The sequence below is a fragment of the Cryptomeria japonica genome, chromosome 4 (genome assembly GCF_030272615.1).
Source record: "Cryptomeria japonica chromosome 4, Sugi_1.0, whole genome shotgun sequence".
In the NCBI taxonomy this organism is placed as follows: Eukaryota; Viridiplantae; Streptophyta; class Pinopsida; order Cupressales; family Cupressaceae; genus Cryptomeria; species Cryptomeria japonica.
The window spans coordinates 412,590,532-412,607,915 of record NC_081408.1 but is presented as its reverse complement, the minus strand read 5'-3'; the positions used below and the strand labels follow the sequence as shown (position 1 = coordinate 412,607,915).

The 17,384-nt window shown below is 40.7% G+C and overlaps 1 protein-coding gene across 5 annotated transcripts in view; it reads left to right on the top strand.

The window, feature by feature from the left end:
* The window catches only part of LOC131030990 (ATP-dependent Clp protease proteolytic subunit-related protein 2, chloroplastic), a 94,740-nt gene that overhangs the window by 27,788 nt on the left and 49,568 nt on the right, over positions 1 to 17,384 (top strand). For all 5 annotated transcript variants that reach the window (XM_057961993.2, XM_057962007.2, XM_057962001.2 and 2 more), the window contains exon 3: positions 9,457 to 9,529. In XM_057961993.2, coding sequence (XP_057817976.2) covers positions 9,457 to 9,529 — 73 coding nt within the window. The remainder of the gene's footprint in view (positions 1 to 9,456; positions 9,530 to 17,384) is intronic.

The following is a 17,384-nucleotide window of genomic DNA, read 5'->3' as shown; positions in this document are numbered from 1 at the left end:
GACAGAGACCTGAGAGCCCTAGAAAGAGAGGAAAAAATCAAAAGCAGCTTTACAAGCAAACAATAGTGGGATTAGAGGTAGAGGTAAGATGAAAATGATTGATCGGGAAGATAACTATAAGGCATTCCTTACAAGGCAAGAACACTGTCCCAGAGGCAAGAACAAATAAATAGTATGCTAATGCAGAACCTAACCAACACAGTCAAGCACAACTGACCCACGCCAAACATTGCTGGAGAAGGAGGCAATTAGGATCAGTTTGGGATGGGAAATTACATTGACAGCAGTGGAACCCTAGCTGGATCAACTTTGAACCCTTTCTAGCTCACTGTTCTTCCTAAAGTGGAGTCACAACTGAGAGAAGAAGAGCACAATCAGGCTGCAAATGACTTCACTACAATCATGGATGGGTATGCAAGGCTTGTTTTGAATTTTAGGGAGAAGATTCCATTTGATCAGTACAACAATGCTAGGACAGTATCAAGGAGTGATAGGAGGCAGTCTATGTAGATCTAATGTAATGTCCACAATTTTAGTAAAGTGACTTAATTAAGCTAATTAATTAAGTGGTCCTAAATTTTAAATAATATCATAAGGACTTATTTAATTAATTAATTTAATTTTTAAATAAAGGGGCCCAAATTAATAAAATAATAAACTATTGTCAGCCTGCTTGTAACCCTTCGGGAAACTTCTCGGAGCTCTTTATAAGGCCAAGTTTGGCATAGTTGTAGGCATGGTGAATTTGATATTTTCTTTGTATTTGCGAATTCCAGTTGGAGTTCCGTTCTGTTGTAGTTTTGGAGGTGCAAGATCCTCCCTATTCTGTATTTGCAGTTTCGGTGGGAGTACCTCCTCACCCTATTCTGCTGGTGGTTCGAATTTGTAATCGAGTTCTAGATGAAATACATGTCCCTAGAGTTTTTTTGTGCACTAAACTAATATAAATATATATATCCGAAGAGTATATTGCGTGTAACTCTGTTGCATAATTTGACTAGTAACATTCGATGGTTGGCAAATTACACAAGGCTCAAGAAATTCTTATCCTGCCGAAGGTGAAGATCCACTGAGAGTGTTATCCCGCCGACAGTGAAAACCTGTTGAAGGTGTAGTTTCGCCGAGAGTGAAACCCGCCAAAGGTCTAGTATGCTGAGAGTGTAATCCAGTATGTTGAGAGTGTTATCCTGCCGACAATGAAAACCTGTTGAAGGTGTAGTTTCGCCGAGAGTGAAACCCGCCGAAGGTGTAGTACGCTGAGAGTGTAATCCAGTACGCTGAGAGTGTAATCCAGTACGCTGAGAGTGTAATTTAGTACGTTGAGAGTGTAATCCTACCGATAGTGAAAACCTGCCGAAGATGTAGTTCCGTTGAGAGTGAAACTTGCCGAAGGTGTAGTACGCCAAGAGTGTAATCCAGCACGCCAAGAGTGTAATCCCGTCGACAGTGAAAACCTACCGAAGGTGTAGTTTTGCTGAGAGTGAAACCCACCGAAGGTGTAGTACGCCGAGAGTGTAATCTTGCTGAGAGTGAAAACTTACCGAAGGTGAAATTCGGGTACCGTGTGGTTGGGTACATTACAGTGGTATCAGAGCCAAAATCCTGCCACCCTGTGGAATGCTTGGGATGACTACATAAATGGAAGAAAGGGATAATGAAATTGCTGCCAATAAAATCACCAAGTGGTATAACAAATATCAAAAGAGGAAGAATCTTCTGAAGAATATCTAGTTCTGGTAGGAAAAGTATACCTGTGGATGAGGAGGTTATCAGAATCTTTGATGAATACTCAAGTGAACCTGAGGAGATCAAGGCTACTGAATCCTTTTATAGGTACTATTTAAGGAAAAGAAAAGAGGAGTTGGATCTTGAATTTGGAACTCAATCAAAATCATAGAAAGATGAAGACAAGTCCACATGTTCACCCCAGTGACAGGAGGATATGGACAAGCCAAAGACAACAATTGTCCCTTCAAGTGGAGAACACTTAAACTTTCATGACAACTGCAAGGATGAAGATGTTTGTATGAATTTTGTCAAGCCAACAGTGGTTGATCAACTTCATGGAGATGCGAACTCTAACAATGATCCCTTACATGAGCAATCTCTACAATTGGTTGAATACGAAGTTTCCCTTTCGGTTGGGCATGAGGCGTGCATGATTGTCATCTCTCCTTGTGAGTGGCATCTATATGAAGAAAGCAAGTTGGATTTTGATGAGTTATTCCTCAACTCCGAGCAGGGCGATGTTTAGATCAGAGTGGAGCAGCGCAAGCTGATTGGGAATTTGCAGGTGGTGTTCGTAGTCATGGTGCGACGTCAAGCTTTCAGCGGATACGACTACCAGCATCTGCGCATGGTTTGGGATCCCGGAGCTTGTTAGATGGCAGATAGTTGTAGATTGCTTGAGGGCAAACAATCTTTGAGCCGGGAGGACTGTAATGTCCCCAATTTTAATAAAGTGACTTAATTAAGTTAATTAATTAAGTGGTCCTAAATTTTAAATAATATCATAAGGACTTATTTAATTAATTAATTTAATTATTAAATAAAGGGGCCCAAATTATTGAAATAATAAACTATTGTCGGCCTGCTTGTAACCTTTCGGGAAACTTCTCGGAGCTCTTTATAAGGCCGAGTTTGGCATAGTTGTAGGCATGGTGAATTTGATGTTTTCTTTGTATTTGCGAATTCCAGTTGGAGTTCCATTCTGTTGCAGTTTCAGAGGTGCAAGATCCTCCCTATTCTGTATTTGCAATTTCGGTGGGAGTACCTCCTCACCCTATTCTGCTGGTGGTTTGAATCTGTAATGCCTTCATTTGAAGATACATTTGTAATCGAGTTCTCGATGAAATACATGTCCCCATAGTTTTTCTGTGCACTAAACTAATATAAATATATATATGCGAAGAGTATATTGCGTGTAACTTTGTTGCATAATTTGAGTAGTAACATTTGATGGATGGCAAATTACACAAGGCTCAAGAAATACTTATCTTGCTGAAGGTGTAGATTCGTCGAGAGTGAAACTCGCCGAAGGTGTAGTATGTCGAGAGTGTAATCCTATTGACAGTGAAAACTTGCCAAAGGTGTAGTTCCGTCGAGAGTGAAACCCACCGAAGGTGTAGTATGCCAAGAGTGTAATCCAGTACGCCGAGAGTGTAATCCTGCCGATAGTGAAAAATTGCCCAAGGTGTAGTTCCGCCGAGAGTGAAACTTGCCGAAGGTGTAGTGCGGTGAGAGTGTAATCCTGTCGATAGTGAAAACCTGCTGAAGGTGTAGTAACGCTGAGAGTGAAACCCGTCGAAGGTGTAGTACGTCAAGAGTGTAATCCAATACGCTGAGAGTGTAATCTTGCCAAGAGTGAAAACCTGTCGAAGGTGAAATTTGGGTACCGTGCGGTTGGGTACATTACATCTAATAAAGAACAACATAAAAAAGTGAGTGAATTGACACTTCCTACTTGATGGCTCTTGAGCTTGGGTTCATAAATTATATACATAATTTACACTCACCCCTTTGATAGAAGATGAAGCTATCAAATTTGTCATTCTACATTTAGAGGGCATGGCTCATGAAAGGTGGCATCATGGTATGATAACACAAGAGCTTAACCATATTGTGACATGTGCTGATTTCACACAAAGGCTCATCGATAGTTTTGATAGAAGAGACCCAAAGTTGTACTTCAAGAAGCTGACACATTTGAAGCAGTAGGGTTTGGTAGACGATTATGTAGCAGAATTTTAGAGGCTTTTGGTCATGGTCCTAGAAGTGTAGTAGAGGCTCATTTTTTGTTCATTGATGGATTATCTAAGTCATTCCGTGGTTTGGTGAGGTCCTTGGGACCAATAAGCTTAGAGGATGCTATCCAAAGGGCTTTGAGCTTAGAGGATTCTGCAGTATAAAACAAGCCTTCCCCCAAGAATACACCATCGGGGCAACAAAAGACGCTGTTTCACAAGAGTGCCCCACAATCTAGATTCTAAACCCTTACCTCCAAGACCTAGTGCTATGGATGAATCTAGAAATGAGCTACAAAGGAAAAAAAACTATGCTTCCCTTGTAGAGAACCATGTGTACCAAGTCACAGGTTTTTGGGAAAAGGACACATGGAGTATATAGAGTTAGTCATTGATGAGGGTTCAGAGGTAAATGAATTTGAGCTTGAAAATGTTGCATAGGAGGTTGACCATGAGGTGAAGATAGGAGAGCATATTGGTGGTACACTTTAACCCTATTCGGAGCACCTAGATATCACTCTTTTTGTGTTATAGGTGTCTAGAGAGGACAAATAATGACAATTTTGATCGATAGTGGAGCCACCCATAATTTCATTGATGAGGGATTTGTGGCTAAGATGGGTTTGAGGATTGAAGACTTTTAAGGGCTTAATGTTACAGTGGCTGATGGGTTTACCCTTCCATGGAATTGAAGGATTCAACAAATGGAGTTAACTTAGGAGGATATATGATGCGTAGATGACTTCTATGTAATTGGCATTGGTGAGATAGAGCTGGTTTTGGGAATGCAGTGGTTTCACTCACTTGGTGAGTACACACAATACTATTAGATCCTTGAGCTAAATTTCAAATTTGATGGGAAGGAGACAATTCTTTGTGGCCTATCCAATGGAGGCCCTATGGTTGTTTCAGTTAAGAGGATGGAGAGATCTTTTCATAGAGGCGAGTTGGCTTGGGTAGCAGAGTGTCGACATCTTGCCATGTCGACATCCAATCTATCCGAGACAAACATTGTAAGGTGTTTAGTGAAATATCTCTAGGGTTACCACTAGATAGAGGTTTTTAGCATGTGATTGAGTCAGAGGAGAGAGCAAAACCCATAATCACTACTCCTTATTGGTGCTCTAAAATATTCAAGGAAGAGATTGAGAAGGCAATTAAGGAGCTATTGGACATGGGGCACATAGGACCTAGTACTAGCCCGTTTGGATCATTGGTGGTGTTGGTGAAGAAAAAAGATGGAACTATGAGGAAGTGCATCGATTATAGGGCCCTCAATAAAAGTACAATTAAAATCCGCCACCCTATACCCAACACTAATGAGTTGATAGATGAGCTTTATGGTGCAATTTACTTCTCCAAGATTGACCTACGATTTGGGTATCATCAGATAAGGGTTAGAGATGAGGATGTGCACAAAATAGTGTTCAGATGTCACTATGGGCATTATGAGTTTTTGGTCATGCCGTTTGGGTTGACCAATGCACCAACCACATTCTAGTCAGGCATGTTTCACGTATTTGTTTTGCAATTGAGGAAATTTGTTTTGGTATTCTTGGATGATATCTTGATTATTCAGTAAAACATGGAAGGACCATTTGAGGCATGTGGATGAGGTGCTGGGAATACTTGATGTGAGTTTGGGTTGACTGAAATATTATATTTGGGACTCAAGATAATTGCCTAAGGAGTAAGCGTGGATGAGGAAAAGATCAAGGCAATACGAGATTCATCTAACCCAAGGAATTTGACACAATTGAGAGGATTGGTGGGGCTTTGCAGCTACTATAGGAGGTTTGTTAAGGGGTTCTCCTAGCTTGCTGCTCCATTGGTAGATTTGACAAAGAAAGGGGCCTTCACTTGGAGCCCTTCAACACAAAGAGCTTCTAACAAAATCCCAAGGAGGTAATGAGCTCATGTCCTTTTTTGGCTATTCTTGATTTCTCACTCCCTTATGTTTTAGAATTTGATGCTTTAGGAGAGGGGATTGGAGCCATATTGATGTAGAATAGACACCCCATAGCATTCTAGAGTAGGAAGCTCAAGGAGACATAAGGAGCTTCTCTATTTATGACAAGGAAATGTTGGCCATCATGTATGCACTAGCTAAATTCAGACAATACTTGATTTGTGGGAAGTTTGTGGTCAAAATAGATCATAATGCTCTTGTTGTAGCTTCGATTCTTTTGCATCTCAAGGGGTCCCTTGTTAATATGTTTCCCAAATTAATTAAATAAATTTCCTTTTAGACTTTTGCTTCTTGGTAGAATCTGTATCCCAACTTGACGGGGAGCATTTCCTCCATGAGCAACTCTCTAGTGATTTTCAAACTTATTCCCAATGGGTGATTTCATGGGAGAATTCAGTTTGATGCTAGAAATGCCTTCCCTAGTGGTTAGATTGAAACAAAGGTGCTTTTAAAGTGTCACGTGGAAATGGCTGAGAGTTGTAGATTGAAGTTACATGACCTCTTGAAAGGACTTGAGCTCTTGAAGAAACTTCAATGCCATTCTTGAGAAACAGCTGTGATAGGCTTCTGGCTCCATCAAGTGTCTTTGTTGCTGAAAATCATATATTTGATTCTTCTTTTTTGCTTCTAGAATTGTTGCAGCATGTAATAATATCAGCAAGCATAATTGGTATGGTAATGATTGCTTATACAGGGTACTTTTTGTATTGTACATACAGAAGAAGCTATTTTAAACGTGCGCATTAAAATTTGGTTTACTGCTGGAAGATATCACTGATATAGCACAGTGGACAAGTGAGAGACTTCATCATTGTGGTTGTAGCCTATAAGCTTATAAAGCTAATCTTTGCCTGGAATTGAACAATAAATGGACTGTGGTTAACGGCTACTCCTTTGCATTTGCTATTGTAGTTGATGTGAAGTAAATTGGGACAATTCAATATGGTGTCCGGTGTAAAATCAGCCTTTGGAACCCTCTTGCATATATTCCAATAGACTCTGCACTAATCAACTGGGTGTTCCAAGGGTCGACTTGTGCTCCAAGGATGACATTGAAGCACAGTTTTCTATATTTTATTCAAGAAATCCTTGGACAATGCAAAGCAGAAGCTGTCCAGCTGCCAATTTATGCTTCTTCAGAGCTCCAGCTGGAGTTCAAGGTGGCCTCTGTATACCTATCATTTGCTTACAAATAAATTCACTGCAACATTGCAGTTTTTTTGGAAGTACTGCTGAGTGTGGCAATGGCTACAAAATATCTTTCGATTAAACCCAACTCTGTCAACCCCTTTTCGAGGGTTTCAAGGTTGTTTATGAATTAAAAGCAAGTTTGGTGTGTAAACTGACTAACTGTTATCTGTTATGTGTGGATGTAGGTTTATTGTCACACTCAGAAAACTAATCACATGACTTTTGCCCTGGGACATTACGATTATATCATTCTGAAGTGAGAGGCGTCAAGAAGATAAATCCCTGCTTCCTAATCCCTGCTGTTGGGCGTCACAGGAGATTTCATGCACATCAGAATGGAATTTTTTAATTTAGGTTGTCCTAAATATTATATGGACATATAGCTTTTTGCTTTGAAAATTCCATTTTATCCTTTGATAAATGCCAAATAAAGTTTCTTTCTAAAAGAAACAAAATTGTACAAGAAAGTCTGGTAAGCCACATTTGAGTAATCGCTTATGTTTCATTGAATGAGTCATAAAAGGACATTCAATTACAAGAACAAGCATAGGTGGGTGTTTAAATTAAAAATTTACGGCTCTTAATATGTATGGATTAAGATATTCAGTCTTATGTGAATCACCACCATGGGCAATTTTTTTTCCCTGTATTCTAACCTTGGCCAATATAAGGTTTGTCTTTGGGATCTTCTGACTAAAAATGTGGGTTTCTAGATGCCAATGAAAATTTTGTAACTCTTAGATTTCATTACACTTAAAAATATTCTATAAAACAATTAGCATTCTGTTTTCACTGTAATGCCCCCTTCCGCATAGTCGCTCCTGGAGGACTTATTAGCTTATATAATTCCTCTAGGCTATAGTTGGGATTAAGGGAATTAATTAATCTAATTATTTAATATTATCCCTCAAAAGTAAATTACAAGGGTAATATTATTTGATTAATTTAATAAAATTATAAAGGTACTTTAATGGTTAATTAAGTGAGACTTTAAAAAAGTCACTTTATTATTATTTCCCTTAAGTTCAAATTTAAATTAAAAAGAGAGGGAAAACCAAAAGTTGTCTCTAGTGGTTATAAAAGAGCAGCTTGGGCTTCATTTGGGATATCTTGGTTTATTTCTCAAATTGATTTGGAGAGCTTCTTGAAGCTTGAGCCCTAGGACAAAAACCCTAAGGGTTTGCTGGTTTCAGTAGTGAGACTATCTGCCCTAGTGAGTTGCAGGAAATATCAGTCCAGTACTTAACAGTGCTTTTACAATTGCATTAATCAAACTTGTGAAGTCTCCTTTGGAGACAAATTTGCAGGTGATTGGGTTATGAGCAAAATGGACGTCCCGCCTGGTGATATTATTATAGAGGTTGGAAGATTATCATTTTGAATATTTCTTATTGGTGTGGGGTTACATTATTCTAGCCAATTCTCTCATTGCTTTTAGCATAATTTTGTGACATAGGGAAGAGTCCTTTATATATCGTGGAGGCTGCATATTCAAGTGGTGTGAGCTGAAAGCTTATTGCGGCTCCTTCTTTGGATGATTGGGTGTGAGATTCAACGTAACATGGAACCTTGGATTGGTGCAATTTTCTGGTTTGTTGCATGAAGATTATTGCTAGGTAGTGGTTACATTTGGAGGTAATATATCCTTGGGCATATTGTGTTCTTTCCTCTGGTAGTTCTCTGGATGGGCTCTTAGGGAATTGTGGATTCCTTAATAGCTTGAGACTGCTGTTTGGGATTGTTCCTCCATAGCTGTAAAGGCTTCTGTTCCTAGTGTGATCTTTTTGTAAGGTGTGAGTCTTCTTTGGGTGCTTGACGTGAAGAATAAGAGAAGTCTATTCCTGGCCACTGAGTTTATCTTCTTCATCATTCTGAAACTAAAGCATCAGCTGGGCAAGTAAGGATGTTTGGAAAGGAAGAAATGTTTGTATTTGCTGCTGTATCGACTCAAAAAATTATCAGACATTAAATTTTTTCAATCTGCAATAGAGGAGGACACAGTTGATTAACTTGCATGATATTCATATATTTTGTATGCAGCAGATTCTTTCTTTGTAATCCATTGAGTTTTATGTAATAAGGGATGCTGGTTAAAAATTAGAGTTGTTATTGAAAATTTCTGTTTGAATGATCAATTTTTTTTGTTTGAAAAATCATTATCATTCTGTCTGCAGCATTACCTCTGAGCATTAGATACCTTGCAAATTGTTTGTCAAAATCTCATGGAAAAAAATATTGCAAAGGTTTTGGGTGAAAATCAGTAAGGGTCATTTCATTTACTATCAAAGTCTAGTCCCAGATGTTTTTGCCATCTATACTCATCTTTACTAAATGATTGATCTTAATTTTTGGCAAATGTCTAGTGAGATGGCTACCATCTCTGTTTTTTCTACTTGTGGTCTATTATATTGTTTGTTATGTACCTAAGACATAAAAATGTTTTCCAAATTATGTGCCAGGGCGATGGTTCTAGGTAGAAACATTTTATGAAACAAAAATCATATTTCATAGCTATTTTGGAAACACGTTGATTCACAGATATCTTTCGTATAGGTCTTTTCTGCAGTGAAAGATCTGATTTGCCGAAGACTTTTCACAAGAAAGACAAGCAGTTTGTTAGATCTAGGTATGAAGCTATTATAACCCATCTAGTGCAAATGTTATATTTCTACAATTTGTTACTGTTTTGAAATTCTTAATTCTTAAAATGCAATATCATGTTGGTGTGGTGTATTTTATTGTTCTAGCTGTTGAATTCTGTTGTTGTTTATCTCAATATGTAATATGGGCTGAACTATAGAAGTATAGATAACTCTTGGTCTGACATGTAATGGTAATCAGAAATTCTGTTCTTTTAACTAGTTGTATCTAATTTTTTGGTTCCACTTATGATGTGTTTGCCTATGGTTGATGTCACTTGGTTGCTTACCTCTTTCCTTGAAAAAGTTTTCTTGTATTATTTTTATGTTAAATACAGATAGCTTGGCATAGAGAATCAGAAAATGACTTTTAAATTCGTAACCACAAGGAAACTCTTCAGTTTATGTTTTTGCTTGTCTTTGTTGTCTGGGTTCACAAACGGTACACTCTGCGAATAATTTTTCTTGCAGATTTAGCTTTTCGCAGAGTGCTGAAAGAGATTTGGCTCTTTATTTCTTGTTTTTGGTATTTGTTAGCATCTCTGTTCCATGGTCTGAGTTATTTGGAAACTTAAGCTTTGGAAGTGCTCCCATGCATGCTTTGCCATTCTGATTATTCAGCGGTAATAAATAATAAAAAGGTACTTAAGGAGCTCATAGCTAGGTGCAAAAACTACAACTATGTCTCTCTGTCTCTCTCCATTCCTCCACTTTCTTACTACTTTTAGATGTATGACTATGTATGTATGTATATACATATTTATGGGTACAGTTAAATCTAAAAAAAATTCATGCAATGGCCTATTCACATTGAACTTTCTATTTAGGATTATTTGTTCTATTAAATGATTTCTATAATCTATTTTCGTGCCTAACTTTTAAGATTTGTTAATAAAATTTTACTGTTTTACTTGAAGCTGGATATTTTTCTTTTGTTGATTTGGTAGTCTTTTACTTTAATTCATCAAAGGTATTTTGCTATTTTCAATCCCACCAAAGACATACTGCCTGCAGTTCTGGAATACAAAGATGCTCCTATAGCAGAGAGATTTGATGGACATTCTCAAATGTGGAACTATACCTATGGAGCCCATTTTCTCTGTCACATTTAATGGTTTGTTCCATTTCAAAATTACTTATACTTCTGACAAATGAATTATTGACTCTCCATATCTGATCACATGCTCCGAATAGATGAAGTGATTGTTGTGCAAACTCACTTTTATTCACATTTAGCAGCAGTTTGTGTTTCTTAATTGACAAGGAGTATGAATAGCATACAATCATGTACATTGGTGAAACACTATGACAAATGCAGCCATAAAACTCTTGCATACTTAACTCAAAAGAGAGATACAGGACCATTAATATAGTCTGCATATTTCAATCCCCTCATGTCCATTAGCTACAGTCCATAGAAGCAAACATTGGGGAAAAATTGCAACTAGTCGCGATTAATTGGCGATTGGGAAGGTTCACAATTTGTCTCCCCAAAAATCACATTAAATCAGTCAATGGTTTTTTCATGTTTTTCAATGTTTTTTTTTTCTTTTTTCTTTTCTCTTAAGTTGTGAAAAAATCACAGAAATCATCTGGGAAAAAATCGCAGATAGAGAAACCCGCTGCGAAACCCTAAAACATGACAAAAAGGCATGCGAATGTGTAAAAAAATTCCATTAGCATGGGGTTGTAGTTCAACATTTTTATCCGTGTCACGTTGGTTGCTCAATCCGTCACGTTGGTTGCTCTATCCGTCACGTTGGTCGCTCAATCCGTCATGTTGGTCGCCCAAAATATACTTAGGAATGCACTAGGGAAGCGGGGAATGCATATCAGTGAAGCGGCAAAACAACAGTTTCGATTTATTTCCAATGAGACTTATAGTTTCCCCTTTTAATTTTTCAGTTAATATGTATATTACATATTATGTAATATATTTATCACGATTTCAATATTTTTAAAATAGTTAAATAAAATCACCAAAATTAAAAATAAAAATAAATAAAATATAATATAATTAACTATTAACAATAACTAATAGTTAAATATTTCAAATTTCAATATTTAAATCTGAATATAAAATTAAATTAAAATATGTTATAATTTAGCGTGATTTTAATATTGAATTGAATATAAATTTCAATATTTTTAAGATAGTTAAATAAAATCACCCTTACATTAAAATTAAAAATTAAAATAAATAAAATACAATATAATTAACTATTAATAATAAATAATAGTTAAAATATTTCAATATTTAAATCTGAATATAAAATAAAAATAAAATATATTAAATATAATTGGTAGTGCAGACGCTGCGGGGGTGTGCAGAGGCAGCAGTAGCCGGGCAGGGTTCGGCCGAGAGAGTGGAGGGAGGATCGGGGGGAGCTTTGGCCGTGGGCGGCTGGGCTTTTGGTCTGCGGGGAGCCGTGGGTTTTCAGGGGGAGAGGGGCACCGACCGACACTGTTTATCGGTGGTGCTTGGGAGGGGTGGGGTCGCGGGGGCCGTGCCTTCCCGAGTGGCCCTTTGGGGTGTGGGTCTTTCTTAAGCTTGTTTTATTTTATATTTTTGATTCCCGATGGCAAGTATTGGTGGTGAGGCCTCGCAAGTTCCTCCCGCCATGGATTTTCGTGCTACGGTGGGTTCAAAACCCCCACTCCAGAGTATGAAGACTTTTAACAATAACCTTTTCTCATCTGAATCGGGATCGGGGAGTGCTGGTAGTTCTCGCGTTATGAAGATTAATGGTTGCCTGGAGAGATGCAGTGTGAGGTTGAAGCTGGTTATTCCTTCCAAGTTGATAGCTGAAGACGTTGAGTACTTTTCAAAACACTCGCTATACTACAAGTTTTTGGGAATGAGGGTGTCTCTGCAATTCTTGGAAAATTGGGCGCAGAGGACTTGGGCACCGGAAGGGGGAATGGAGATTATGCTGCTGGCAAACAACTATTTCATGGTTACTTTCAACTGCATGGAGGATCACAATAGGGTCTTTGAAGGAGGCCCGTATTTTTACAACTAGGTGGGGTTGTTCATCAAACCTTGGCATGCGGGGTTTAACCCTTCGGAGGAGCTCCCAAATAGGGTTCCTGTGTGGGTTCGGCTATCACGTTTTCCTGTGGAATGCTGTCGGGAAGATGTGCTACGGTTGCTGGCCGGATTGTTGGGGAAGCTAGTGGGATCTTCAATGCAAACCCTAGGGAGAAAGGTAATGACCTTTGCACATATCTATGTTGAAATTGATCTTAGTAAACCTTTGCCAGATGCTATAGATATGTGTGCGGGCTCTTACTCATGGGTTCAGCAGCTAGATTATGAGACTATACCTTTTCGATGTTGTCTTTGTCATGAGTATGGTCACTTACAGCGTAAGTGCCCTAGATATAAACCGGTGGTGCGCCAACCTCAACAGCCGACCTAGAGTCAAGATAGGGTTGATAAAGGAAAAGCTACTATGTCGGTCGAGGTAGTGGGTGCTGATGAATTTGTCCCAGTTAAGACAAGGAATATGAATCAAGGACAAAAGAGGTCCTTACAGGAGAGACATGAGGAGGATACCTTTAATAGATTTGAGGCCTTGGATGACCTTAGCCAGCTAGAAGTGAATCCGGGGTTAACTCCTTTGGACCAAGGTTCTTCAGGGGGGGGGGTCCGAAAAGAGTTATTGAGGATTTTACTCAGGCCCTGCAAGTGATTGGAAGTCAGCAAATGGAGATGGAACAAATAGTTGGGGTCCAGTTGGGTCTCCCTCTTGGTTCGGAGGTGAATTTGGTTGGGGGGGAGGGATCTTCGATAGCCCTGAAATTGGAACTGGCTGGGGCTAAAAGTATTAAGTCTTCCGTTCACCTGGGTCTTCATCAAAAAGATATTAAGAAAAGTGCTACGGAGAAGAACTCGAAGGCTGGCAGAAAGAAGGATTTGGATAAAATCAAATTGATGGGAGATAATTTGGTTGAGTTAGGGTTAGTTAAGACTTTGGATTCTCACTTTTCCAATCCTCCTAAATGATTGTGCTCTCATGGAATGTAAGGGGCTTGAATAGCGGCCGTAGACAAAAAGTTGTTCGGGATTTGATTAGGAATCATTCACCTGATGTCCTGTTCTTGCAAGAAACTAAACTCTCGGTGGAGAGTATGATGGGTCTGGTGCCGAAGCTCTGGGGGCGAGGCGAGTGTCAGTGTATTGGGGCAGCTGGTTCCTCTGGAGGGGTGGCATGTCTTTGGAATCCCTCAAGGATGCTCCCCGTTTGGTGGGTGGCTTCCAGATCTTCGTTATCCGGGGTTGCCTCTAGTCTAGAGATTGGAGATCTTATTTTGTTTACCAATATCTATGCCCCCACCGATCTTCAGGGCAAGCAAAACTTATGGTCTCATATTTCTTGTATGCAAAGGCTGGTCCCTTTTCACCCTTGGATTATGGTGGGAGATTTTAATGCTATCCTTGAGTTGAGTGAGAAGAAGGGGGGTGTCATGCGGTTGGAGCCTTCTTCTTTCTTTTTTCGGGATAGTATCTCATCGCTGCATCTTGTTGACATTAAACCTAGTAATGGTTTGTTCACTTGGAATAATAGGAGAGTGGGGGAGTGTTGGATTGCAGAGAGGCTGGATCGATTTCTCGTTTCCATTTTTTGGGTTGGTGGGGGGTGGGCCACAAGTTCGGAGATTCTTGATTGGAGAGGGTCAGACCACTGGCCTATCAAGCTGGTTTCTTCTTCAGCCTGGGTTGCTCGCTCTCCTTCATTCAAATTCCAACTTATGTGGCTTCAGGATCCTGCTTTGACGACTCTTGTTGAGCAATGGTGGCGGAAGGGGAGGCTGGCCTTTGGCACCGCTATGTACACTTTTGCCAAGCAGCTGCAGTTTGTGAAGTTTCAACTCAAACAGTGGAATCGGTAGGGTTTCGGGAACATTTTTCATGCTAAGAAATCTGCCCAAACAGTGTTAAATGGCATCACCAGGGAAATTAGAGAGCATGGTTTGTCTGAAGCTTTGCTTAGAGAGGAGGACAGGATTGCCAAGGCTTTAGAGGAATGGGAACTCAGGGAGGAAATTTACTAGAAATAGAGAACCTGTATTGATTGGCTCCAAGCGGGCGATAAGAACACTGCTTTCTTTTTCAACTCTGTGAAAGCAAGACGTCATGGAAATCCCATTCCGGCTCTGGTCAATGATAGAGGTGAGGTGTTATTATCCTTGTAGGAGATATCCAGGGAGGCTTTACAGTATTTCCGTTCTCTCTTCAGCGAGGATTCTCAGGGGGATTTGGTGGAGGAGAACCAGGTTCTCGCTTGCATTCCTCCTCTTGTTACTGGGGAGATGAATGAGCAGCTTATGGGCCCTATTGTGATGGAAGAACTCGAGAGGATTGTGTTCCACATGAGGAAAGGAAAAGCCCCTGGACTGGATGGGTTCCCAGTGGAATTCTTTCAAGAATTCTGGGATATGATCAAACTGGACTTACTGGAAGTAGTCCAAGAGTCCCAGAGGAATAAGCAGATGCTTCGGGCCTTGAATGTGACTTTCATTGCGCTAATCCCCAAGTGTGATGGGGCCGACAGGTTAGGCCAGTTCCGCCCTATATCTCCCTGCAATGTGATTTATAAGATCATCTCTAAGCTGATAGTAGAAAGGCTGAAGAAGTGTCTGGGGGATGTCATCTCTGAGGAATAGAGTGGGTTTGTGGAAGGGCGTCAAATTCTGGATGGTGTGGTCATTGCTACGAAGACCATTCATTCTATGGCAACATCCAAGGAAAAAGCTATGTTTATCAAGTTGGACATGGCCAAGGCTTATGATAGAGTGCGTTGGTCATTCCTCCAGAAGATCCTTAGGGCTTTTGGCTTTTCTGAGGAATGGGTCCAATGGGTTATGAGTGGAGTTACGTCCACCTCTTTCTCAGTTCTAATCAATGGGGATCATATTGAGCTGTTTGGTGCGTCTAGGGGCCTTCGTCAGGGGGACCCCCTCTCCCCTTACTTATTCATTCTCCTGGCTGAGGGCTTGGGGAGGTTGATCAAGCATAATGTGGGCTTGGGTAGAATTCAGGGTTGGAGCTGGGGTAATGACTTGCAGCCACAGTCTCATGTGCAGTTTGTTGATGACACGACCTTGATGGGACTTGCTCAGATTAGAGAAGCTACGAATCTGCGGAAGGTTTTGGATGTTTATCTGGCGGCCTCGGGTCAGCTGATCATTGAAGATAAATCCTCTATCCTTTTCTTCAACACCCCTGGCACTATTCAAAGGAGGATTGCTCTTATCTTGAGATTTCAAGTTGGCTCTTTTCCCTTGACTTATTTGGGTATTCCTATCTCTCTCGGTAACCCCCCTAGGGAGTCATGGCAGGGTATCTTGGATAAATTCCGCTCAAAGGTTGACCATTGGACTCACAGATGGTTATCTTTTGCTGGTAGGGTTCAACTGATTCAGTCGGTGGTTCAGGCTCTTCCGACTTATTGGTGTATGCTTCAAGTGGCTCCGAAGTGGTTCTTGAAGGGTTTGGACTCTTTGGCAAGGCAATTCTTATGGGCAGGCAATCTATCCTCTTCCAAATGGAGTCTTGTCAATTGGGACTTGGTGTACAGCCTGAAGCAGTCGGGGGGCTTGGTTTACGGCAGGCCATTTTATTCGGGGAGGCTCTAGTGGCTAAATTATACTGGAGGTGGTGTGTCGAGCAGGATCGTGGCTGGGCTAAGATTTTGGCTTATAAATATATGCAGGGGATCCCAGTGCAGGAGGTTCCAAGATATCTGCTTGAGGGAAAAGGCTCTGCGATTTGGTATACTCTCAAGAAGGGGGCCTCTCTCATTAAGGAAGGTCTCTTTTGGATCTGCAGACAGGGGGAAGTGGTCCTTTTCTGGAACGACTCTTGGGATGGGTACCCCCCCATCCTCGATCAGTTTCCTAATCTTGGGAACCTTAGCCAAAGTTTTTTGGAGGCAGGATGGTCAAGGGTGAGTGACTTCAAGGTTGCTTATAGCCTTATAGGTGTGGGCGGCTGGAGTTGGAGCGGTGGAAGTGTCCTAATGAGTGGCCGGTTGCTGGGTTGGAGGAAGAGTGTGCGGAGTTGCAGGGCATTCTGCCGAGTAGACACTGTAGTGGCATCAAGGGTAGGGATGGACTTGCCTAGTCTTCGAATCCTAAGGGCGTCTTTACTGTAGCTAGTGGATACCGGGTCCTGCTGAACCGAAGATTGGAGGGAAGAGAGGTGCACTGGTGGAAATAGGTCTGGAACAACTCTTCTTGGCCGAAGTGCAACTGCTTCGCTTGGACTCTGGCCTTGAATAGATGCCTAACCTGGGATAATATTCGCAAGCGGGGATTCTTGGGGCCTTCGATGTGTGCTTTGTGTGGTAATGGGGAGGAAGATTCATCACACCTTTTCTTCAGATGCCCCTTCTCTATGCTTATTTGGCATTATTGGTGGGGGGTGTGGAAGTGTCCTTGTGTTCACGCAGATTCTCTGGTGGAGTTTTGGAGCAGTTTGGGCAGACCTCCTATCTTGTCTCCCTTCCTCCAGACGGTCTGGTATGTTGGGCCCATTTTCATACTCTGGTAGATCTGGCTTGAGAGGAACAAAACGATTTTTCGTGAGGCCAGAATGTTAGTGCAACAAGTGTGGAATAGAATTATGGTTATGATTCGTGAGACATTGGAAGCTAAATGTGAGGTGAATTTTCCTCTGGATAGAGATGAGGCGGATATGGTGAATAGGTTTGGCTGGGAGGAGTTGTCTCCCGTCTCTGCTTGTGTCAGAAGAGGTAGGGGTGCTATGAAGAAGGTCCAAAGGGTGGGAAGGTGGAGACCCTCTCAGGATGAGTTTATCAAGATTAACACTGATGG